The sequence below is a fragment of the Clytia hemisphaerica genome, unplaced genomic scaffold (genome assembly GCF_902728285.1).
Source record: "Clytia hemisphaerica strain Z4C2 unplaced genomic scaffold, Clytia hemisphaerica genome assembly, whole genome shotgun sequence".
NCBI classification, from domain to species: domain Eukaryota; kingdom Metazoa; phylum Cnidaria; class Hydrozoa; order Leptothecata; family Clytiidae; genus Clytia; species Clytia hemisphaerica.
In genome coordinates this window covers 34,317-58,869 of record NW_027103678.1, presented here as the reverse complement: position 1 = coordinate 58,869, position 24,553 = coordinate 34,317, and the positions used below count along the sequence as shown (strand labels likewise).

The 24,553-nt window shown below is 35.1% G+C and overlaps 1 protein-coding gene and 1 long non-coding RNA gene across 2 annotated transcripts; one reads left to right on the top strand and one right to left on the bottom strand.

Moving 5' to 3' along the window:
• Positions 1-3,072: 3,072 nt before the first annotated feature.
• LOC136803661 (uncharacterized) lies at positions 3,073-22,642 on the top strand. The gene is made up of 5 exons (XM_067060382.1): positions 3,073-3,287; positions 3,476-3,859; positions 4,257-5,564; positions 5,887-6,366; positions 21,784-22,642. The coding sequence occupies exons 1-5, from the start codon at positions 3,215-3,217 to the stop codon at positions 22,269-22,271; spliced, it is 2,733 nt and encodes a 910-aa protein (XP_066916483.1). The 5' UTR covers positions 3,073-3,214; the 3' UTR covers positions 22,272-22,642.
• On the bottom strand, positions 4,659-22,787 carry LOC136803662 (uncharacterized). Its single transcript, XR_010846183.1, has 3 exons — positions 22,647-22,787; positions 22,399-22,428; positions 4,659-4,712 (listed from the first exon to the last, which is right to left on the bottom strand). It is a non-coding gene; the product is annotated as an uncharacterized lncRNA (long non-coding RNA).
• Positions 22,788-24,553: the final 1,766 nt, after the last annotated feature.

The following is a 24,553-nucleotide window of genomic DNA, read 5'->3' as shown; positions in this document are numbered from 1 at the left end:
TTTTTATAAACGGACTCGTAAAAAATTGAGTCCAATATAGTGATATTTATCTAAACTTTCAAATCTTTTGTGTTTTTAGATAGTTAAAAAAGATTATTTGAAAAAGTTTTTATTCAAGTTTAACAATAAAGTCAAGAAAAAAAATAATTAGGAACATATTTTTCTTATCACTTGAATAATTTCAATGTTATCATAAATATGAGAACAGTTGGTCTGGTCTCCAAGCTATGAAAAATATGGCTTTAAATTTCTTTTGAAACTGTTCTGAAAAGAATGGTTCTTTAAAAGAAAAGTAGGATGTGAAAATTTGAACCTGGCATTCTAAAATTGCTATCATGACGAACAAATGACTAAGGACATTAAAAAAAATAATCCTTTCATCCAAGATAACTCATGAGAGGCGTGGCCGTTTCGATGGTCTAAAGATCTTTATACTCTGCCAAGACGATATTCTCACGGGTCAATAGTTTTCGAGATTAAAAAATAAATAAACAAGTGATACTTTTATGGACCTACCTGGTTATGCATTTAACACATATATAATTGATATCTACGTGAGCGTGACCATTAAACAATCATTCAGAACACAAATAGTGACGATCTATTAAAATCAGTTGTTTGTTTCTTATAAAAAAACATGTTTGGAAACCAAAATTTCATGCTCTTGAAATATTCTTTCATATTCAAGACTTCGAGAGCAAAAAAACATATCTCATCAAAACATTCAGTAATTTTAAGAACATTGATGTACACTTATTAATAGTGATTCTTATAGATAAACATGCGTTTTTTGAGCCAACAAAATCTTTTTGCAAAAATCTGCTTGAATCATCTTTTACCTATGATGGTACCTTACTTTCCTACAAAAAATCAGAAAAAATCAATGATCCAATTTTTCACAAAGTCCAAAAAAATCTCGAGAAAAGCTAATACCTAACTAATTGATAATGTTCTTATAAAAAAATATCAAATTTGGCCAGTTTTTCTATAAAAACACGCCAAGCAATCAAAATTTCATGCCGAAACACACATACTCTTTAAAAGTAAGTCCTCCTGAGCAAAAAAAAACATCCATCTCATAAAAAAATTGAGTAATTTGACTAAGAACATTGATGTATGCTTATAGTGATTCTTATAGATAAACATGCGTTTTTTGAGCCAACAAATTTTTTTTGCAAAAATCTGCTTAAGCAGAAAAGATGTTTTACCTATACTACGATGGTAACCTACTTTCATGCATAAAATCAGAAAAAATGAACGACCTAATTTTTCACAAAGTCCAAAAAACCCGTTTTTTAGCCGTTTTTTGGCCCTAATTTGCCCCAAATTTTTTTTATTTCGAAAATCGGGCTCCGTCACATTCGAGGGCTTATAGTTATGCATCTTTGTGCAAGAAAACTAACGAGCCAATAACGCTAATAACGAACGAACGAACGGACAAAGGTTAATTTTTTATAGGACCTCCACCGGGGTAGGTCCAAAAAACAAAAAAGAGGTTGAATGGCCATAAGCTGGGCTATGTCGTTACAAATATCCGAACAGATCCTGATTACTCAACGCATAGCACGTATTCGCTCTAAAAGGTTGTGGCTCCGTTAGATCTTCTATTCAGGTTTGGCGGTTCTCTTTGATAATTTTCATTTCAGAGCTTGCTTGAAAATTAGGTAGTACATAGCGTTCCCAAAAAAATCAACGTAGTTATGATCAATAGTAGCCTCTCCCGTAGGTTTATAGTTATGGTTTTCATAGAGGCTATTTGCAATGTTACCACAGATTTATAAAGCCCGAAGGGTTAGATGGCATGCTTTTAAGCCATCACAGACAAAAAATGAATATCACAAGAAATATAGTTGCTATTCTTTTCGAAAATCCGCGAGGCTTCTAATTGCTACCTAGATGTTACGTGCCGTATTCCATGGTATCTTAAAAGCTCGAAATTACCGGCATAGGATGGTCCGATTTTTACAATCCTGTACCGGCTGGTAGTTCTGAATCTGGATTTTGCCGTTTTTTTATGCGGCTGTAGTGTAAAGGTAGAACTTTCGGCTAAGGTGCATTAGATCACTGGCCAGGTTAAACCAAAGACTTATAAAATTAAAAAATGCTCAGAAATTTAAGAGAGAAGTCAATGGTAAATACAGGATGAAATATTCCACCATAATTTAACAAGTTAACTTGGGGTTAATAACTATCAAAAGAGGAACCATCGGGTCACCTCCAACTGCAGTCGCAAGACTTACTTGCAGGTCTTCTTCTAGAGGGTTTGCGACCCGTTTTGGCACCTTCTTACATAATTTGAAACATATAAATTGATGGGGATTATGTTTTCAAATCAGAAAATTCAGACAGAAATTGGAACATAATTTTCCACTGAGGACGATGTTTTGGCCAATTTTTACAGTGGAAAGGAGGGGTCCCAGTGGGTGTGTGAAAAGGGGGTGTTATGGCCTTTCAGAAATAGATTGTTTTGTAGCACTTATTGATCTGGGGACTATGAAGTCAAATTGCAGACGTATCTGAAGTCTTATTACTTGAAAGACATTAACATTTCGAAAAAGAATTAGATCATTTAGTGGACTGATTTATTCTAGTAAAGGCAAGTCTATAACTGTTCCATCAAGAGAAAATTAGGATTAGCATAAACATATAAACTTCACAGCGAAACTCGAGAAAGGTAAATACGCGTTTTTTATAGTAACACAGGTCTTATTTTAAGCCAACAATTATTAGAACAAATTGAGAACAATCTAAGTCTCAGTTTTCAGAATTGCTGAATATAAAACCCTTTAAACCACATAAGTCAATAAAGTAAGCTTATTGTTAGAATGGATTCAAAAACAAAATCGCTAAAAACACGTAAAATTGAAACAACCGAGCCTCAGTAAATCTAGAACCATTTCTTATAAAAAAGCGTAAGCATAAGAAAGCATGTTTAGAGAAAGCGGGCTTATCAAGGATTTGATTTTTTTCCAAAATTTGTCAAAATAAGCAAAATTATGAGTGACAATGACATCACTAGTTACGTAAATACTGTAACTCCTTTTAACACCTAGAACTTTTCCTTGACATATAAAAATATGAACTAACACACAAACAGTAAAAATATATTTTTTTATGAAGGATAAAAGAGATCAACAATTTTCAAACATTATTGATGGTATAATAGAGAAAGGTCAACGATTTTGAGTGGCAGGAATTGGTGGAAAGAAAGAAAATGTGGACGCGAGACCTAGCCATTGCAATTGGTGTAGTTTGTCTTGTACAAAGTGTAACATGTTCAATGCAAGGTCAGTTTATTCCCTTCTTTAGAGCCTTGTATTTTTAACATGCATTTGTGATTGACAAAAGTTGGAATTGATAGCTGCAAGAACAAACCTGAAGTTAACGTACGGCTGGTTTAGACGAGGAAAATGTGTAAAAACCTTCAAACTTTGAGTTCCTTAAAAGCCCTAAAATCAAACTTCTTTTGTTTCAGATGTCAAAAAGTGTCCGAACCATGAAGTTTTCACCGGCAGCCGAAAGTTAGATGGGATCTGTCGTGGCATACAAATTGACGACCAAATCTCATTCCCTAACTATTTGGGGCATAGAAACTTAAACGAAGCTATCAAATCAATCAGTTCATACAAAGTCTTCATAAAGCTTGGCTGTTCAAACCAATTTGAAAGATTCGTATGCGCGTTACACTTCCCGAAATGTAATAACAAGAAACCACCGTGTCGGCAGATTTGCGAATTATCGCGTGATAGTTGTGCACCCAAACTAATGGAGTTCGGAATGAAATGGCCCGTCTTTTTGGGTTGTGGTCGGTTCCCGGATAGTGAATATGCTGATGTTTGTATCGGAGGAACAAAGAAAGGTTAGCATTGGGTTTAAAGCGGAAGGCTAAAGAGGAATCTTGAAACCAAGCAAGAAAAATGGAAGCACTAACATTTGCGCAGATTTTAGAATGAGCGATTGATTATGACGGATTGGATCTTTAGCGCTTTCTCTGCTTTCATGCGGCAAATTTTGAAACCTGGCGATGGATTTTACTTTATCTGTGGCGTTTGTGTGAAAACAACGTGGATCGCGGGTTTTGGATAGGAAATAAGTGCCATCTAAGAATTGCCTCTCTTTAAACTCAATGGTGTTACACTTGTTTGTCTGTAACCAGTGTAAACAATTTCATTTCCGGGGTTTGACGGGTGTCACCTTGAGAGTGGTTTCTACATAAAAATCAAAACAAAGTCCATTCTCTTCTCACTTCTTTCTAGCCACGGTAGCACCAGCTCCCGAAAGATCAAGTATTCCTACGACGACAACACCTAAATCATTTCCTACCACGGTAAAACAAGAACCGGTACGACAGTCGAACATAGAAACAACAGCATTACAAACAGCAGAAAAATCAAAATGTATGTCTATGGCTGACAATAAAATAATAATGAAAGGATTTTGTAGAAATCGACCCTACAACTACACAATTATGAAGACCAAATCTGAGATAGAGGAAGCAAATCTGGTAGGAAACCAATTCGAACCACTGTTGAAGGTCGAATGTTCCGAGCATATTCAAGATTTCATTTGTTCCTATTATTTCCCAAAGTGTGAAGCAAATAAACCCTTACCTCCGTGCCGAAGCCTTTGTAAGGAAGCTAGAAAGGGTTGTAAAGAGTTAATGAACAAATTTGGATTCCAATGGCCACGCCACCTCCGATGTAGGCACTTTCCTAAAAGAAATCAAGAAGGAAACAATTGCTTTATGGTTAAGAAAAAAGTAACTCCAAAGCCTACCTTAACACCAAAGCTACCAGTTAAAGGTGAATGTATAGCATTTGACAAGCAGCCTGTACCTTTTAAGGGGAAATACTGTAAAGTTCTACCATATGACAGGACATTAAAGATGAAAAAGACTACACTTAATTCCGTTGGAAGTAAAGTGGTACGGTACATCCCTTTCTTTCAAAGATGTTCAAAACATCTAGAGTTATTTGTGTGTTCGGTGCATTACCCGAAATGTGAATCCGGACTTGTTTTACCTCCATGTCGAAAGGTTTGTGAGGCTGCCAGAAACGGTTGCAAAGATACAGTAGCGAGATTTGGATTCGGCTGGCCGGAGAAACTCAATTGTCATCATTATCCTGTACAAAATGAAAATAAAGATAACTGTTTCATGACTGATGATGAAGAAATACAAAAGATTCGCCCCTCGATAATAAAACCAAACAAAACATGCAACTTAGTTAGAGAAGTTTTGAGAAATAAAAGGATTTGCCAGCAGCTCCCGTACAGCTATACGTCAATCGATAAGTTAAAGGCGATAAGTGGTGCAAAGAGGATGATTAACATGTTCAACCCATTATATGCAGTCAGATGCTCTGATCATTTACAAAACTTTATTTGTTCTTATCATTTCCCAAAATGTGAGCTGAACAAAGTTTTGCCACCTTGTCGAGAGCTTTGTGAAGCTTCTAGAAATGGTTGCAGTCTGTTGATGCAAAAGTATGGTTTTCAGTGGCCGGAACATTTAAAGTGTGATCAATTCCCGAAAAAAGTTATCAATGAAAATAACTGCTTTTCCGGTAAGTTTGAGTTTTAAAGGAATGCAAATAAAAGGGGTTTTATATAAGAGCACTACAAAGAAGACCGTACATTTCTTTTTCTTTTTTTCATTCAAAAGTTTTCTTCTCGAATCTTAGGTAAGTTATAAGATTTAATCTACAATAAAGTTAAAAATATAATCTTTAAGCGCTTCCCACACTATACAAAACTTGTAACGCAAAGGGTTAACCCAGAGAAATATTTCGGACGGTTTTAGACGTCATGAGGTCGTAAAAAAGTTATTCTTCTTAGCAACGGTCATTTCTTAGAATTGTTTTAATTTTATTTCATTGCGAAATTAAGGTGGCGAACAAAGAATAACAAAAATCACCCAAACAAGACCAACAAAAGTAACACAGATGACAACAAAATTAACGAATTCTTCAAAGTCCCAAAAACCAAAGACATCGGAAACGGTATCCAAACCAAATCAATGTCAAGAACTCATAAGGACTCATGAATCATCAAATGTTTGCAATAAACTACCCTACAAATATACTTCCATTGGAAAGTCACCTTATTACGCCAAAAGTTTTCTTGAAGTTCAACTTTATGAACCTCTGTTCAAAACAGGCTGCTCAGATCAAATGCAAAATTTCATTTGTTCATATTATTTCCCAAAATGTGAGCTGAACAAAGTTTTGCCACCTTGTCGAGAGCTTTGTGAAGCTTCAAGAAATGGTTGCAGTCTGTTGATGCAAAAGTATGGTTTTCAGCTGCCAGAAGAATTGAAGTGTGATCGATTCCCGAAAAAAGATATCAATGAAAATAACTGCTTTGCTGGTAAATTCATAAATTTCGAAAAGTAAATTTTGTGAACTCTCAATGTACAAAGTTACAGCCTAAATTCTGTTCCTTCAAAAATTGGCAGTTTGCACATTTTGATACATTCCTCTCTAAGAAGAAAATATATAATTAAGATGTTGAAAAGATAGTCAAGCTGAGGATTTTAAGACTTTCAAAATTTTTCGGAAATTAAGATGAAAAAAAATCAAGATCTTTTCTACAGGACAAAAGTCTTTGAATTTATACTTTTCTGAAACTTGGAATTTCGCTGATTTCAATATGTTTTCAGGTTTTTCATATCTTTCTTGGAGCGAAAGTTGCAGCTCTCTAAAGTAGGTTAGGGTAAAATTAGCAAAATGGAAAATAAGAAGATTAAGATTAAAATCTTTCCAACATGGTATTACTTTTAATTATGTCTTCTATCTATCAAGGGCAATTTATCAAAATTACTCTAGGGGCTGAGTTAGGTCCCGTATGCGCATCGGCGTATAGTCATTTTTTCTTTTGATCATGAAAGTATAGTCCTTGAAGAGTCAGAAAACGTGTGTGGCGTTATTTGGATCAGGCTCAAATTTCCATAATGGAGGATTTTAGATTTCAACCCTTTTTAGCCCTCTTGCTTGAAAAGAAATTTTTTTTTGACTTTAAACATAGACACATTATATACCAATCGATCACAAATTTTATGCTGATTAAGAAAAAGGTCAGAATCATGGTCTGAAAATTTTGTTATCTGGAGATATGAAGCACTTTCGATTTCGATTTTTTTGAAATGACTACTTTTGGTTCCAGATTTGCGTGGCTTTAACATTTGATTGGCTTACTTAATTTACTTGAAATTTTCGGAGGGTCTTGCCTACTGTTCAAATAATAAAATTCAGGAAATTTTTTTTTTCTACATGAATTTCGAAATCCATAATGGCGGATTCAAAATTTTCTTTCGTCACATGGGCTCTTAGGCTCTGCTAGCCTAAGAAAAATATTTTTTGAGCTTAAAACCCTGCATATTATATACCAATCGATCAGAAATTTTATACTGATTAAGAAAAAGGTCAGAATCATGGTCTGAAAATTTTGTTATTTGGAGGTATGAAGCACTTTCGATTTCGATTTTTTGAAATGACTACTTTTGGTTCCAGATTTGCGTGGCTTTAACATTTGATTGGCTTACTTAATTTACTTGAAATTTTCGGAGGGTCTTGCCTACTGTTAAAATAATAAAATTCAGGAAAATTTTTTTTTCTACATGAATTTTGAAATCCATAATGGCGGATTCAAAATTTTCTTTCGTCACATGGGCTCTTAGGCTCTGCTAGGCTAAGAAAAATATTTTTTGAGCTTAAAACCCTGCATATTATATACCAATCGATCAGAAATTTTATACTGATTAAGAAAAAGGTCAGAATCATGGTCTGAAAATTTTGTTATTTGGAGGTATGAAGCACTTTCGATTTCGATTTTTTGAAATGACTACTTTTGGTTCCAGATTTGCGTGGCTTTAACATTTGATTGGCTTACTTAATTTACTTGAAATTTTCGGAGGGTCTTGCCTACTATTCAAATAATAAAATTCAGGAAAATTTTTTTTTCTACATGAATTTTGAAATCCATAATGGCGGATTCAAAATTTTCTTTCGTCACATGGGCTCTTAGGCTCTGCTAGGCTAAGAAAAATATTTTTTGAGCTTAAAACCCTGCATATTATATACCAATCGATCAGAAATTTTATACTGATTAAGAATAAGGTCAGAATCATGGTCTGAAAATTTTGTTATCTGGAGATATGAAGCACTTTCGATTTCGATTTTTTGAAATGACTACTTTTGGTTCCAGATTTGCGTGGCTTTAACATTTGATTGGCTTACTTAATTTACTTGAAATTTTCGGAGGGTCTTGCCTACCGTTCAAATAATAAAATTCAGGAAAAGTTTTTTTCTACATGAATTTCGAAATCCATAATGGCGGATTCAAAATTTTCTTTCGTCACATGGGCTCTTAGGCTCTGCTAGCTTAAGAAAAATATTTTTTGAGCTTAAAACCCTGCATATTATATACCAATCGATCAGAAATTTTATACTGATTAAGAATAAGGTCAGAATCATGGTCTGAAAATTTTGTTATCTGGAGATATGAAGCACTTTCGATTTCGATTTTTTGAAATGACTACTTTTGGTTCCAGATTTGCGTGGCTTTAACATTTGATTGGCTTACTTAATTTACTTGAAATTTTCGGAGGGTCTTGCCTACCGTTCAAATAATAAAATTCAGGAAAAGTTTTTTTCTACATGAATTTCGAAATCCATAATGGCGGATTCAAAATTTTCTTTCGTCACATGGGCTCTTAGGCTCTGCTAGCTTAAGAAAAATATTTTTTGAGCTTAAAACCCTGCATATTATACACCAATCGATCAGACATTTTATGCTGATTAAGAAAAAGGTCAGAACCATGGTCTGAAAATTTTTCTATCTCGAGCTATGAAGTACTTTCGTTTTCAAAAAATCGAAATCGAAAGTGCTTCATACCTCCAAATAACAAAATTTTCAGACCATGATTCTGACCTTTTTCTTAATCAGCATAAAATTTCTGATAGATTGGTATATAATATGCAGGGTTTTAAGCTAAAAAATTTTTTCTTAGCCTAGCAGAGCCTAAGAGCCCATGTGACGAAAGAAAATTTTGAATCCGCCATTATGGATTTCGAAATTCATGTAGAAAAAAAAAATTTCCTGAATTTTATTATTTGAACAGTAGGCAAGACCCTCCGAAAATTTCAAGTAAATTAAGTAAGCCAATCAAATGTTAAAGCCACGCAAATCTGGAACCAAAAGTAGTCATTTCAAAAAATCGAAATCGAAAGTGCTTCATATCTCCAGATAACAAAATTTTCAGACCATGATTCTGACCTTTTTCTTAATCAGCATAAAATTTGTGATCGATTGGTATATAATATGTCTATGTTTAAAGTCAAAAAAAAATTTCTTTTCAAGCAAGAGGGCTAAAAAGGGTTGAAATCTAAAATCCGCCATTATGGAAATTTGAGCCTGATCCAAATAACGCCACACACGTTTTCTGACTCTTCAAGGACTATACTTTCATGATCAAAAGAAAAAATGACTATACGCCGATGCGCATACGGGACCTAACTCAGCCCCTAGAGTAAATGTGGGACTGCTAATTTTTTTTGGAACAGACTTAAAGGGAATAGCGCTATACTTATAGTAGGGGTCGGAGTTGCTGGTAGTTCCATGGTATACTCTGAAATACATGCTGATGTCAGCCCGAAAGCTGATTGGCTTAACCGACAGTTATACGTGGTTTGAGAGTATAGCTAAAACTTTGTTATGTTTTCAACAGTAAACGAAAGTGAATGAAGACAAAATGTAAACAAAAAGATTGCAAAGAAGTTTTCGAATAAATTCACAATAGAATGTCTTCATTTAAAAATAGAAACACTCGATTTCATTCAAAAGAAAAAGACATTCTTTTTTTCTTTCAGTTTTATGTAAGTCTTTTTGTGTTGTTGTTGAACATTATAGTAAATTATATTCACTTTTTTGAATATATTTTTTGGAATAAAGTCACTTTTGGTTTTTGTTATGATCCAGCACTCCTAAATACTCCTCCGTATGGGTGTTTGTGCCAATGCTAGATCAGCATTTCATAAATATACCATGCGTCGTTCCCTTTAAACTTTGACTAGTAAACTGGTAGATTCGCTGGATTGTAGGATTCGGATTCAAGGATTCGGATTCGGATTCAGGATTCGTAAAAAGCTTTGTAAAAAAAAATTGAAAAAAAATATTAACTTCAAACCAAAAGATCTTAAAACATTACATAACATAGAGCAGTTCTTGACAAAAATTGATGTAAAAATGGGCGTGGCCTTGACGCTAATTAGGGAAATTCCCCTTTTTAGGATTCAAATTTCCAGCCCATTGCATACTTTGGCTAGTTCTCAGTCCCTTCGTTGTATTTGTATCAATTTCTAAACACCTGATCTTATGACCGGAAATGTCAATGATTAATCGTGGACAAAATTTATTGACAACAAGGGCGTGGCCTCGATGCTAATTAGGGAAATTCCCCTATTTAGGATTCAAAACACGAAAATTGCAAAGTTTGGCTAGTTCTCAGTTCCCTCGTTGAATTTGGATCAATTTCTAAACACCTGATCTTATGACCGGACATGTCAATGATTAATTGTGGACAAAATTTATTGATAAAAAGGGCGTGGCCTCGATGCTAATTAGGGAAATTCCCTTATTTAGGACTCAAAACACGAAAATTTCAAAGTTTGGCAAAGTTTGGCTAGTTCTCAGTCCCTTCGTTGTATTTGGATCAATTTCTAAACACCTGATCTTATGACCGGAAATGTCAATGATTAATCGTGGACAAAATTTATTGACAACAAGGGCGTGGCCTCGATGCTAATTAGGGAAATTCCCCTATTTAGGATTCAAAACACGAAAATTGCAAAGTTTGGCTAGTTCTCAGTTCCCTCGTTGAATTTGGATCAATTTCTAAACAGCTGATCTTATGACCGGACATGTCAATGATTAATTGTGGACAAAATTTATTGATAAAAAGGGCGTGGCCTCGATGCTAATTAGGGAAATTCCCTTATTTTGGACTCAAAACACGAAAATTGCAAAGTTTGGCAAAGTTTGGCTAGTTCTCAGTCCCTTCGTTGTATTTGGATCAATTTCTAAACACCTGATCTTATGACCGGAAATGTCAATGATTAATCGTGGACAAATTTTATTGACAACAAGGGTGTGGTCTCGATGCTAATTAGGGAAATTCCCTTATTTAGGACTCAAAACACGAAAATTGCAAAGTTTGGCTAGTTCTCAGTTCCCTCGTTGAATTTGGATCAATTTCTAAACACCTGATCTTATGACCGGACATGTCAATGATTAATTGTGGACAAAATTTATTGATAAAAAGGGCGTGGCCTTGATGCTAATTAGGGAAATTCCCTTATTTTGGACTCAAAACACGAAAATTGCAAAGTTTGGCAAAGTTTGGCTAGTTCTCAGTCCCTTCGCTGTAATTGGATCAATTTCTAAACACCTGATCTTATGACCGGAAATGTCAATGATTAATTGTGGACAAAATTTATTGATAAAAAGGGCGTGGCCTCGATGCTAATTAGGGAAATTCCCCTATTTAGGATTCAAAACACGAAAATTGCAAAGTTTGGCTAGTTCTCAGTTCCCTCGTTGAATTTGGATCAATTTCTAAACACCTGATCTTATGACCGGACATGTCAATGATTAATTGTGGACAAAATTTATTGATAAAAAGGGGGTGGCCTCGATGCTAATTAGGGAAATTCCCTTATTTAGGACTCAAAACACGAAAATTTCAAAGTTTGGCAAAGTTTGGCTAGTTCTCAGTCCCTTCGTTGTATTTGGATCAATTTCTAAACACCTGATCTTATGACCGGAAATGTCAATGATTAATCGTGGACAAAATTTATTGACAACAAGGGCGTGGCCTCGATGCTAATTAGGGAAATTCCCCTATTTAGGATTCAAAACACGAAAATTGCAAAGTTTGGCTAGTTCTCAGTTCCCTCGTTGAATTTGGATCAATTTCTAAACAGCTGATCTTATGACCGGACATGTCAATGATTAATTGTGGACAAAATTTATTGATAAAAAGGGCGTGGCCTCGATGCTAATTAGGGAAATTCCCTTATTTTGGACTCAAAACACGAAAATTGCAAAGTTTGGCAAAGTTTGGCTAGTTCTCAGTCCCTTCGTTGTACTTGGATCAATTTCTAAACACCTGATCTTATGACCGGAAATGTCAATGATTAATCGTGGACAAAATTTATTGACAAAAAGGGCGCGGCCTCGATGCTAATCAGGGAAATTCCCCTATTTATTAGGATTCAAAACACGAAAATTGCAAAGTTTGGCAAAGTTTGGCTAGTTCTCAGTCCCTTCGTTGTACTTGGATCAATTTCTAAACACCTGATCTTATGACCGGAAATGTCAATGATTAATCGTGGACAAAATTTATTGACAAAAAGGGCGCGGCCTCGATGCTAATTAGGGAAATTCCCCTATTTAGGATTCAAAACACGAAAATTGCAAAGTTTGACAAAGTTTGGCTAGTTCTCAGTCCCTTCGTTGTATTTGGATCAATTTCTAAACACCTGATCTTATGACCGGACATGTCAACGATTAATTATGGAAAAAATTTATTGATAAAAAGGGCGTGGCCTTGATGCTAATTAGGGAAATTCCCTTATTTAGGACTCAAAACACGAAAATTTCAAAGTTTGGCAAAGTTTGGCTAGTTCTCAGTCCCTTCGTTGTATTTGGATCAATTTCTAAACACCTGATCTTATGACCGGAAATGTCAATGATTAATCGTGGACAAAATTTATTGACAACAAGGGCGTGGCCTCGATGCTAATTAGGGAAATTCCCCTAATTAGGATTCAAAACACGAAAATTGCAAAGTTTGGCTAGTTCTCAGTTCCCTCGTTGGATTTGGATCAATTTCTAAACAGCTGATCTTATGACCGGAAATGTCAATGATTAATCGTGGACAAAATTTATTGACAAAAAGGGCGTGGCCTCGATGCTAATTAGGGAAATTCCCCTATTTAGGATTCAAAACACGAAAATTTCAAAGTTTGGCAAAGTTTGGCTAGTTCTCAGTCCCTTCGTTGTATTTGGATCAATTTCTAAACACCTGATCTTATGACCGGAAATGTCAATGATTAATCGTGGACAAAATTTATTGACAAAAAGGGCGTGGCCTCGATGCTAATTAGGGAAATTCCCTTATTTAGGACTCAAAACACGAAAATTGCAAAGTTTGGCAAAGTTTGGCTAGTTCTCAGTCCCTTCGTTGAATTTGGATCAATTTCTAAACAGCTGATCTTATGACCGGACATGTCAATGAGACGAGCCTCTAAAGACATTGATAAAGTCTACCACTACAAGGTCGGAAAGAATACAGGCCATTATGCATGCATCCTACAAGAGATTTGTTAAAGATGCAGAAGAGGAGTTGGACATTTTTGGTCTGTCGTATAAACAGAGCCAATCTTACACCTTCCGCATCATTGAAGGCCTAACCTATAGAGAGAAAGTTGACCCTGATGATCTCACTAGTTTTGGTGGGAAACAGCGACTGCCCATCGTCTTCAACAGACAAAACTATCTCGAGACGGTCCAGTATTGTGTTCTTCCCGAGCTGCTGATACACTTTCAAATGGAAAACTTCCATCTGACGTATCAGCAAGCTACAGAAAAACTTAATGGAAACCGCAGAATGACCACCCACCATGTGAATTTACTTTTATGCGTAAGGAGACTTCCACTATTTTTTGCTCAAGAATTTCAGATACATATGAAATTGGCTTTTATTTTCCGAGACAGGTAATGCAACAAGAATTCAATGTGCACTAATATTTAGTAGAATCAGCATGAAAAACTAAATTATCCAGTAAGACCACATGAACCAGTTAAGTATATTTTTCTTAAAACGATTTGAATGATAACAATCCTAAGTGACAAGTGCGGGTATCTTTTACAGCAACGAAAAACGGATGGGGCATCCTTCAATGGCATATTCATCCAATGCAGAGCGGCAGACATCCTGTTGGAAAAACGAACAGATGCTCTAGTTTTCAAGACGAACAAAAACTTTATCCCGATGAAAGTTGTAAGAGTTCTTTAGTTACGAGATCCTTTTTCTTAACAAAAAAGTACTAAATATATCTTTCAGAACGAAGGCCAACCACCATAAATCAGAGCCCAATGAAGTGTCTCTGTGAATGGCTTTGTAAAATCACAAGGTATAAGCTTGTGGATAAAGTTCAACTCCGTTATATACATGTACATGTATATGTGTTCTTGATTTTAGAGGTTGCTAGAAGAGTAAATAGAGACGATAAAGTACCTGTTATAAGTACTTAATTCTAATGACAAAGAATTCTCTATCTTCTTAGGCATTTTTGATTTATTTCGTAATATGTTCATACTCTATTTCAATATTAAATCAGGATGGATTTACCTCTTGGGAAAATGATTTTGGCTTCACACTTGAACAGACGGAGAAATTAGACAATGTCAACGTTTATCATGCAAATACCCATCAAAGGATATTCCTCATTTCAAAACAAGGCGGTATGTTTTCATCAACCATTAAAAGAAAATTGAAAAGCTATTTTTTGGTCTATGATATTTTACGGGATGGTATTTTCATGGAAATTACGTCACTTTCCTATTCATACTATAATGATTTCAAAGTCAAGTCAATCCTCCTATAAGGTTTCCGGTGGGGAAAAAGGTAAAATTCACAACACAACGGTACAGGAGAACAAGCCATAATCGTCTAGTACGAGCTAGATTATACTCCGAAGGGATTGCACTTTGGAAAAACAGGTGAGAGGTATGTGCAAGCCATAAGGGTACCCTTTTTCATACCTTACAAAAAATGAACGACTTCGAAGTCACGTCAATCCTCCTACAAGGTTTCCTCACGAATAAATAACGGATACCCTTTTTTATTCAGTACATAATATTTTACATAACTTTCAGACTCCCTCCCACCACTTATTCAAACCTTTGAGTAATTATCAAGTTAGAAGTAAAAGATTAGACAAGTTCATAATTTTTGCAATTAAATTTCAGGTAAATTCGATGACCTACGAACAGTTTTAGTTGCTATATTGGCGAAGCTGGAAGAATCGAAATGCCGTTCAGTTACTGTAGGATTCACCGACTACCTGCCAAGTTTAAACAAAACTGAAGCACGCACTATGTTAAAAACAATTTTACAATTAAAAAAACAAAAGTATCTAAAATTAATTCGATTTAGCTGCCCAGAGGAGCACTTGGGTTCATTGAGATTCATGAAAAACCTCTTCAAGGATTGAATTACTAAACTTGAAAAAATAAACATGAAAAAAACAAGCCTCTTTTCCTTTCTATTTTTCTTTACATTGTTCAATTCCAACCCATTTTATCAATAAATTTTGTCCACAATTAATCATTGACATGTCCGGTCATAAGATCAGGTGTTTAGAAATTGATCCAAATACAACAAGGGGACTGAGAATTAGCCAAACTTTGCAATTTTCGTGTTTTGAGTCCTAAATAAGGGAATTTCCCTAATTAGCATCGAGACCACACCCTTGTTGTCAATAAAATTTGTCCACGATTAATCATTGACATTTCCGGTCATAAGATCAGGTGTTTAGAAATTGATCCAAATACAACGAAGGGACTGAGAACTAGCCAAACTTTGCCAAACTTTGCAATTTTCGTGTTTTCGTTGTTCTAATTAGCATCAAGGCCACGCCCTTTTTATCAATAAATTTTTTCCATAATTAATCATTGACATGTCCAGTCATAAGATCAGGTGTTTAGAAATTGATCCAAATACAACGAAGGGACTGAGAACTAGCCAAACTTTGCCAAACTTTGCAATTTTCGTGTTTTGAATCCTAAATAGGGGAATTTCCCTAATTAGCATCGAGGCCACGCCCTTTTTGTCAATAAATTTTGTCCACGATTAATCATTGACATTTCCTGTCATAAGATCAGGTGTTTAGAAATTGATCCAAATACAGCGAAGGGACTGAGAACTAGCCAAACTTTGCCAAACTTTGCATTTTTCGTGTTTTGAGTCCAAAATAAGGGAATTTCCCTAATTAGCATCAAGGCCACGCCCTTTTTATCAATAAATTTTGTCCACAATTAATCATTGACATGTCCGGTCATAAGATCAGGTGTTTAGAAATTGATCCAAATTCAACGAGGGAACTGAGAACTAGCCAAACTTTGCATTTTCGTGTTTTGATCCTAAATAGGGGAATTTCCCTAATTAGCATCGAGGCCACGCCCTTGTTGTCAATAAATTTTGTCCACGATTAATCATTGACATTTCCGGTCATAAGATCAGGTGTTTAGAAATTGATCCAAATTCAACGAGGGAACTGAGAACTAGCCAAACTTTGCAATTTTCGTGTTTTGAATCCTAAACAGGGGAATTTCCCTAATTAGCATCGAGGCCACGCCCTTGTTGTCAATAAATTTTGTCCACGATTAATCATTGACATTTCCGGTCATAAGATCAGGTGTTTAGAAATTGATCCAAATACAACGAAGGGACTGAGAACTAGCCAAACTTTGCCAAACTTTGCAATTTTCGTGTTTTTTTTTTTTTTTTTTTTTTTTAGCTATAGTGTATGTAACACGAACAAATAGTACAAAACTAAAGGTTCCTAACCTCCCGCAAAAGGACCTCCAGATCATACCGCCAGGAGGAAGGAACCCAAACTAAGCTAACAATAAATTACTAAATAAATTGATAAATGGAAAAAAGGAAAAACTTACTACAGAGGATAAATATACTAACAGAAATAAAAAACAAAAACAAAAAGAGCTAGGAGAGCAGTTAGAGTAAAAGACTAAAATAACGGTCCCCCAAAACGGCTTGTATCACAGATAAATTTTATTGTTATACTCAATATATCGTGATTTTGGACAATGCTAAAATCGGGGTCGCCATAAAGAAGTATTCTACACAATGTTTTGGGATTAAATGGAAACAAGGTTATGTCAAGTTGAAGAAGGCTGTCAAACATCACAAGTCTGTCGTTAGAGTAATCAGAGCAATGCATCAAAAAATGCTGTGTTGTTTCTACTGAATTTTGTCGACAATTGCAGAAGGGGTCAACTGTGTCTGCAAAATTATGCAATCATCTGTATGGAGATGTCATCCCAACCATGCGCTTTGTTAGTCGTAAGTGCGCGAATGAGGGCTAAGATTTTGGCTTCATCAAGAGCGATATTGTTTATTCTAAGATTAGTTACATAGTTTTGTTGCGGTAAAACACTATCAGTGTCTATGAGAGAGCACTGATTAGCAAAGAACTGATTAAATATATTTGTTTTTGTAGCGACGTCAGCAATAAGATTATTGCTGGAATCTCGAACAGGTGGAATCCTTGGCGACTTCCTCCTATGAAGAAATTGATTTAGGATAGACCAGTATTTCTTTGAACCTAAGTTTGGGTCATTAAGGTTATTTGCTAAGCGGGAAAAATAAGAATCTTTAGCATCCCTGACAAGCCCTTCTACACCTAGATTGATGTTCTTGAAGGTTTTTGAGGTCTTCTTTCCTCCTCCCATTTTTTACATACCGCTCATAAACTTTCGATTTTACAAGTAGGGCTCTCTTTATCTCAGCCGTCATCCATACCGCATCCTTATTCCTGATGGTTATGACTTTATTAGGCACAAAGTTTGACATAATGTTAATGATTGTTTCAGTCAAAAGGGAGACCCGGCCATCCATATCAGTACCCTCAAAACACCTATCCCAGTCAACCATGTCTACCGCCCTTCGTATTAGAACGGGATCTGCTCTGGAGAAGTCCCAAACCTTTCGTTCATAAGATGGAGCGAAGGGGATTTTAAAGTTTAGCTTGCAAAAGGTTATCTGGTGATGGCACTTAGGGTGCAAAGATGGGAGGATACCAGTATCTAGAATCAAATGATCTGCTGAGGAAAAAATTAGATCAATGCAAGAAGTTGAATTATCAAGGAGATGAGTAGGCCCATCAATTAATTGTTTCAGACCATGCTGGGTAGCTAGATTTTGAATTTCTCTACCTCCAGGATTGGTGACATCACCGCTCCACCAGTCAGAATTCTTGACATTGAAATCCCCAAGAAAGATTGTAGCAGTAGGTGAAAAATTTTGGATATTTATTATAGTCTCCTCCCATTTGCGAGAAAAAACATCGAATTCATCAGAAGTCTGACTGGGGGAACGGTAACAGACGCAAAGAAAAAACCGGTTCGCACCGGTTTTCATCTCAGCTACAAGACATTCGTCCAAAGTAGTGAGTTGTGGTTTCACATCGAGACCTAGATGATCTCGATAATATATACAAACACCACCTCTCTTATTATTAGAGGGATGGTCGCATCTTTTGATCTCATAATTATCAATAACCAGCCTAGGATCGTTATCTTTTATCTCAGAATTCAGAAAAGTTTCACCCAAACAGACAATGTCGAATTTATGAATGTTCAGAAATGCAGAAAGTTGTTTAATCTTAATAAAATCTCCCATAGAGTCTTCAACCCAGACGCTATTCAGGTTCCAATGACAAATGCTTAGCGTAGTTTCCCTCTCCGGCCCAGGGTTAACCTCAATATCTCCGGATAAAATAAGGCATAAAAATATGAGTGTAAAAAGGAAATTTTGTAAGATGAAAAAACTACAGGAGGGATTAAGCTTATGATATTTCAGGCGTAAAATATTGAAAAATCCGATGCATGCTCTGTACTGACTAAGACTTACCCCCATGACAAACTCCGATCAACAACCATCAAACAACATGACATAAGAAATTTGCTCATAATGCTCTCTAAGCCAAAAAATAAAACAAAAAAAGAAAAATATAATTCCGAAAAAAGTTGTAAAAAGAGAAAAGAAATGCTTAATGCATAAAGAATCATTTGGTAAAAAGATTCCATCGTGGTTAGTGAGAGGCAATTATAAGTAATTACTTAGATGAAAGGACATCATAAAGTGATTGAATTTCGCAAAAAAAGAAAGAAAGTTGCAAAAAAGTTTGATAAACACAAAAACAACAAACTTTCAGATGTAAGAAAAGGAAAAAACTACTTGTTTAAAATATATTGTTTGAAGGACTCGATATCATTGAAAAACTTGAATTCTTTAGATTTTAAGCGTGCAACACAGTTGCAGTTTATGTCTGCAAACACAAAATCCACAGGCCCATCGTCAATAATTAATGCCTTAGCTCTGTCTAAAAGGTCAAGCCTTGATTTGGTGATGTCAAGACGTATTTTTATGTTTTGGTCTAAAGCATTACTTTTTCTAGCTTTATACAAAGCTGTGCGTTTCCCAAACGAATGAAATTTGACAATCATGGATTGCTTTTCTCGACCAACACGATGAGCCCTATCAATATCAGCAGCAGAAATGTTTAAGTTCAAGTGATTGCAAAGATCCACAACCTTTTTACACATTTATCAGCGGACTCGTCAGCTGACTTTTCCATGCCATTGATTCTTAAGCAATATCTCCTTGAATATTGCTCTTGATGGTCATTTTGTTTGGTCAAAAAATCTACAGAACTCGAAAGTACAGCATTCTTATCACATAAAATATTGACTTTGTTATTGAGTTCAGAAACTGACTTTTCTAGAAGTTCAATTCTATCTTCATGATGAATGCTATCTTCCTCGAGAGAAAGAATCCTTTTTTCTTGTTCGTCAAGACGATTGTACAATTTTGTAAAGAGATTTTTAATGTCAGCAATATCTTCTTTAGTAGCCAATTTCTTCCCAAACTCAAGTAGTTTCTGCTCTAAAATGTCTTCATGCTTGGCAGCATCAGAAGAGTTTCGTAGGACTCTACCTTGACTCATAATATTCCTCAATAGCAAGTAAAAACAACCAAATAATCAGCAAAAAAACAATATTTCAATCAAAGACAAGCAAAAAACAAGCCAAAAATTTCAAACGCCCCTCAAATCAAACACGCTACATTGACATGACCGTTCAGTTCCGTGGTCAGTTTAAAAGAAAGTTAGTTTGAAACCTTGCTCTATGTCGATCGCTTGTTTTCGTGTTTTGAGTCCTAAATAAGGGAATTTCCCTAATTAGCATCAAGGCCACGCCCTTTTTATCAATAAATTTTTTCCATAATTAATCATTGACATGTCCGGTCATAAGATCAGGTGTTTAGAAATTGATCCAAATACAACGAAGGGACTGAGAACTAGCCAAACTTTGCCAAACTTTGAAATTTTCGTGTTTTGAATCCTAAATAGGGGAATTTCCCTAATTAGCATCGAGGCCACGCCCTTTTTGTCAATAAATTTTGTCCACGATTAATCATTGACATTTCCTGTCATAAGATCAGGTGTTTAGAAATTGATCCAAATTCAACGAGGGAACTGAGAACTAGCCAAACTTTGCAATTTTCGTGTTTTGAATCCTAAATAGGGGAATTTCCCTAATTAGCATCGAGGCCACGCCCTTGTTGTCAATAAATTTTGTCCACGATTAATCATTGACATTTCCGGTCATAAGATCAGGTGTTTAGAAATTGATCCAAATACAGCGAAGGGACTGAGAACTAGCCAAACTTTGCCAAACTTTGCATTTTTCGTGTTTTGAGTCCAAAATAAGGGAATTTCCCTAATTAGCATCAAGGCCACGCCCTTTTTATCAATAAATTTTGTCCACAATTAATCATTGACATGTCCGGTCATAAGATCAGGTGTTTAGAAATTGATCCAAATTCAACGAGGGAACTGAGAACTAGCCAGACTTTGCAATTTTCGTGTTTTGAATCCTAAATAGGGGAATTTCCCTAATTAGCATCGAGGCCACGCCCTTGTTGTCAATAAATTTTGTCCACGATTAATCATTGACATTTCCGGTCATAAGATCAGGTGTTTAGAAATTGATCCAAATACAGCGAAGGGACTGAGAACTAGCCAAACTTTGCCAAACTTTGCATTTTTCGTGTTTTGAGTCCAAAATAAGGGAATTTCCCTAATTAGCATCAAGGCCACGCCCTTTTTATCAATAAATTTTGTCCACAATTAATCATTGACATGTCCGGTCATAAGATCAGCTGTTTAGAAATTGATCCAAATTCAACGAGGGAACTGAGAACTAGCCAAACTTTGCAATTTTCGTGTTTTGAATCCTAAATAGGGGAATTTCCCTAATTAGCATCGAGGCCACGCCCTTGTTGTCAATAAATTTTGTCCACGATTAATCATTGACATTTCCGGTCATAAGATCAGGTGTTTAGAAATTGATACAAATACAACGAAGGGACTGAGAACTAGCCAAAGTATGCAATGGGCTGGAAATTTGAATCCTAAAAAGGGGAATTTCCCTAATTAGCGTCAAGGCCACGCCCATTTTTACATCAATTTTTGTCAAGAACTGCTCTATGTTATGTAATCTTTTAAGATCTTTTGGTTTGAAGTTAATATCTTTTTTCAATTTTTTTTTACAAAGCTTTTTACGAATCCTGAATCCGAATCCGAATCCTTGAATCCCAATCCTACAATCCAGCGAATCTACCTAGTAAACTAGTCGGTTATTAATTATAATAAAACTGTCAATCAAATCATGTAAACACTAATTAAATATTCAGCGCGCGTGAGAGAAAAGGAAAATAACTTCAGAAAAGACACGCAACCTCGCCTCTTCGATTCTTTTTATTTGGAGCTTGATTTTTTGTATGGGTATGTTTTCAACGACTAGTTTACTAGTCTAACTTAAACTTAAAATCAAAATAGTCGTAGTAGCATGCGAACACCTTTCAAAAACTCAATATAACACATTTTATTTCTTTTATTTTCATTCATGATTTAGGTGGAGAACCAAGGACAACAAAAGCAACTCAAATGACAACAAAAATGACTCGAATAACAACAAACTTACCGATTTTTTCAACTTCCCTAAAACCAAAGACATCGGAAATGGCAACCAAACCAAATCAATGTCAAGAACTCATAAGGAAATCATCAAATTTTTGCAATAAACTACCCTACAAATATACTTCCATTGAAAAGTCATCAATCAGCTATGTCAAAAATTCAATTCTTGAAGTTCAACTTTATGAACCTCTGTTCAAAGCAGGCTGCTCAGATCAAATGCAAAATTTCATTTGTTCATATTATTTCCCAAAATGTGAACTGAACAAAGTTTTGCCACCTTGTCGAGAGTATTGTAAGGACGCTACAAATGGTTGCAGTCCGCTGATGGAAGAGTTTGGTTTTCAATTGCCAAAATACTTGAAATGCGATCGTTTTCCAAAACGAAACATCAACGGAGATAACTGTTTTTCGGGAAAGATTTAATACAGAAAATCATGCAGAAAACTTTTCTCAAAGATTGCATCGACTACTTTCGGAGAAAACTGTTCAGGCAGAATGTAATAATAAACCTTCATGAAAACGTTGAGAAAATTTATGTGGATAATCATACCTTAAAAACATTGCCTTAAAGGATTGATATCTAAAAAACAAAAAAAACGAGAGATACTTACAAACCGATCGACGCTGTATGAATAGAAACAAAATTAGAATACTAATTAAATAATATGAGAGCTTTATCAGGGGGGGTTATCAGCTTTCTCACAAGGCAACATTTCTTAATTTTGTTAAATTACACTAACCAATTGTTCATTTGTTCATCTGTATTTGAAAAAAAAGAGAAGAATTAAAGTGGATTACCTTGTTCCTAATTCTTTTTTCCCTTATTCTTCTTGGTCGATTCTGAGCTACACCCATCTATGTGTCAATCATCAAAAAATAGACAGATTCTTGATCAGGATAACATAATTATTATATCTCTATCTTTATTTGATTTTTGCTTTTACTGAAAGGAAAAAAACAAAGTGAATAATGGAAGAAGGGATATTACCATAGGCGGTTTTAGACCCTGTCGAAGATTTGTAATTGTAATTGTATTGTCAATTAACGAGGGTTACTTGATCTATTGTCTTGAATCCACCACTGACTACTACCGGGGTATGCCAGGAATAAGTTACCTTCTTTAATGTGAAATTTCTCTAGTTTTTTTTAATTTTGGAATAACATTTTTTGTTGGAAATTAATTTTGGTCCAATAGATCAAAAGTTAAAATGTTAAAATGAAAAATGATTCATTTTCTGAGAGTCTGCTAAATTGCGTGCGTGCGTGCGTGCGTGCATGCGTGAGTGCGTGGGTCAATATTTTTGCGTGGGTCATTTTTTGAGTGGGTTTTTGAGTGATCATTTCAACCCTCTACCTCTCGTATCGATTGCACCTTGTTTTGTCATACATATATTTTTTATATTTATATTTATACCAATTACTAATTAAGTTTTGATTAAGACTAAGAGCTATAAATGTGTTTCTCATAGAGAAAACAATTACAAAGAAAGTATTATGTTAATGTTCCTGGTATACATTGTAAAAACTTCAATACCGATCACTAAGTTTCATTCACATTCAAGAGTTATAAGCTTGTTTCTTATAAAGAAAAAGCTTACTAAAAATTAAAATGTTAATTATCTGCACTGCCCCGATTTGACTGTCAATACCGATCACCAAAAATTTCGACCCACGCAAAAAATAATGACCCACGTAAAAAATTTTGATCCACGCAAAAATATGACCCACGCAAAAAATAATGACCCACGCAAAAATTTTGACCCACGCAAAAATTTTGACCCACGCAAAAATATTGACCCCCGCACCCACACACTCACGCACCCACGCAACCCACACAATCTAGCAGACTCATTTTCTGAGACTGCTCAAAATCGTCAAAATTAAGCTACTAAATTTTGATAGTGACGAACAACGTCACTAAACATCATTTTTATTGTTTGTGTCATAAAAACAATAATGAAGAAATTATTAAAAACTATTAATCTGAACAAGAAAACTTCCTTTAAAGGCAAAATATCTCGTAAATCTTGCTTACGAATGGCTTTAGTAACGAAATCAGGGCACAAAATTCCACTTTTAGGGGTCTAAATATGACATATAAATAATGACCTATCAAAATTTAAGTTTATCCTTCCTTTTCGAAATGGAAGTAATTTGATTCTTAAAAAAATCATAGAACTATAGAGATTTCCTTTCAAAAAGAGTAACTTATCACTGGCACACCCGGTATTCAGTTTTCAAGGTATTGCTCTCACTTTAAGCTTTTCCTACCATAAACTATTCCCTTGAGGAAAAGATATTTTGTTACCTTTTTATTGTATAACTTGATTTTCTTAACATATGTTCGTGGTAGGGGTTGGAGCCAAATCAAAACTTTTTTCAATTATGGAACCTCTTAAAATCTAGACTGTTGAAGACGAAAAATTCGTACGAAAATTATCAAAATCCTGAATCTTCACTGAATTCTGATTCTTGTTTGGCCATCATATCAAAAATGGAGAGAAGCCAAATTTGAGAGAGTCGAAGTAGGAGTAACTCCGGCCTCCTCCGATTAGTTATTGTTAAAATCTGAGCTTACTAGAGGATTAAGTGTTTTTCTGTTTTCTATTATTATTATGAGATCTCAGATTATTAGTGAAATAAATGAAAATATAGAAGAAATCTGCTTAATATCTTTTCATTTTTTTATGTTTTGATAGTCAAGA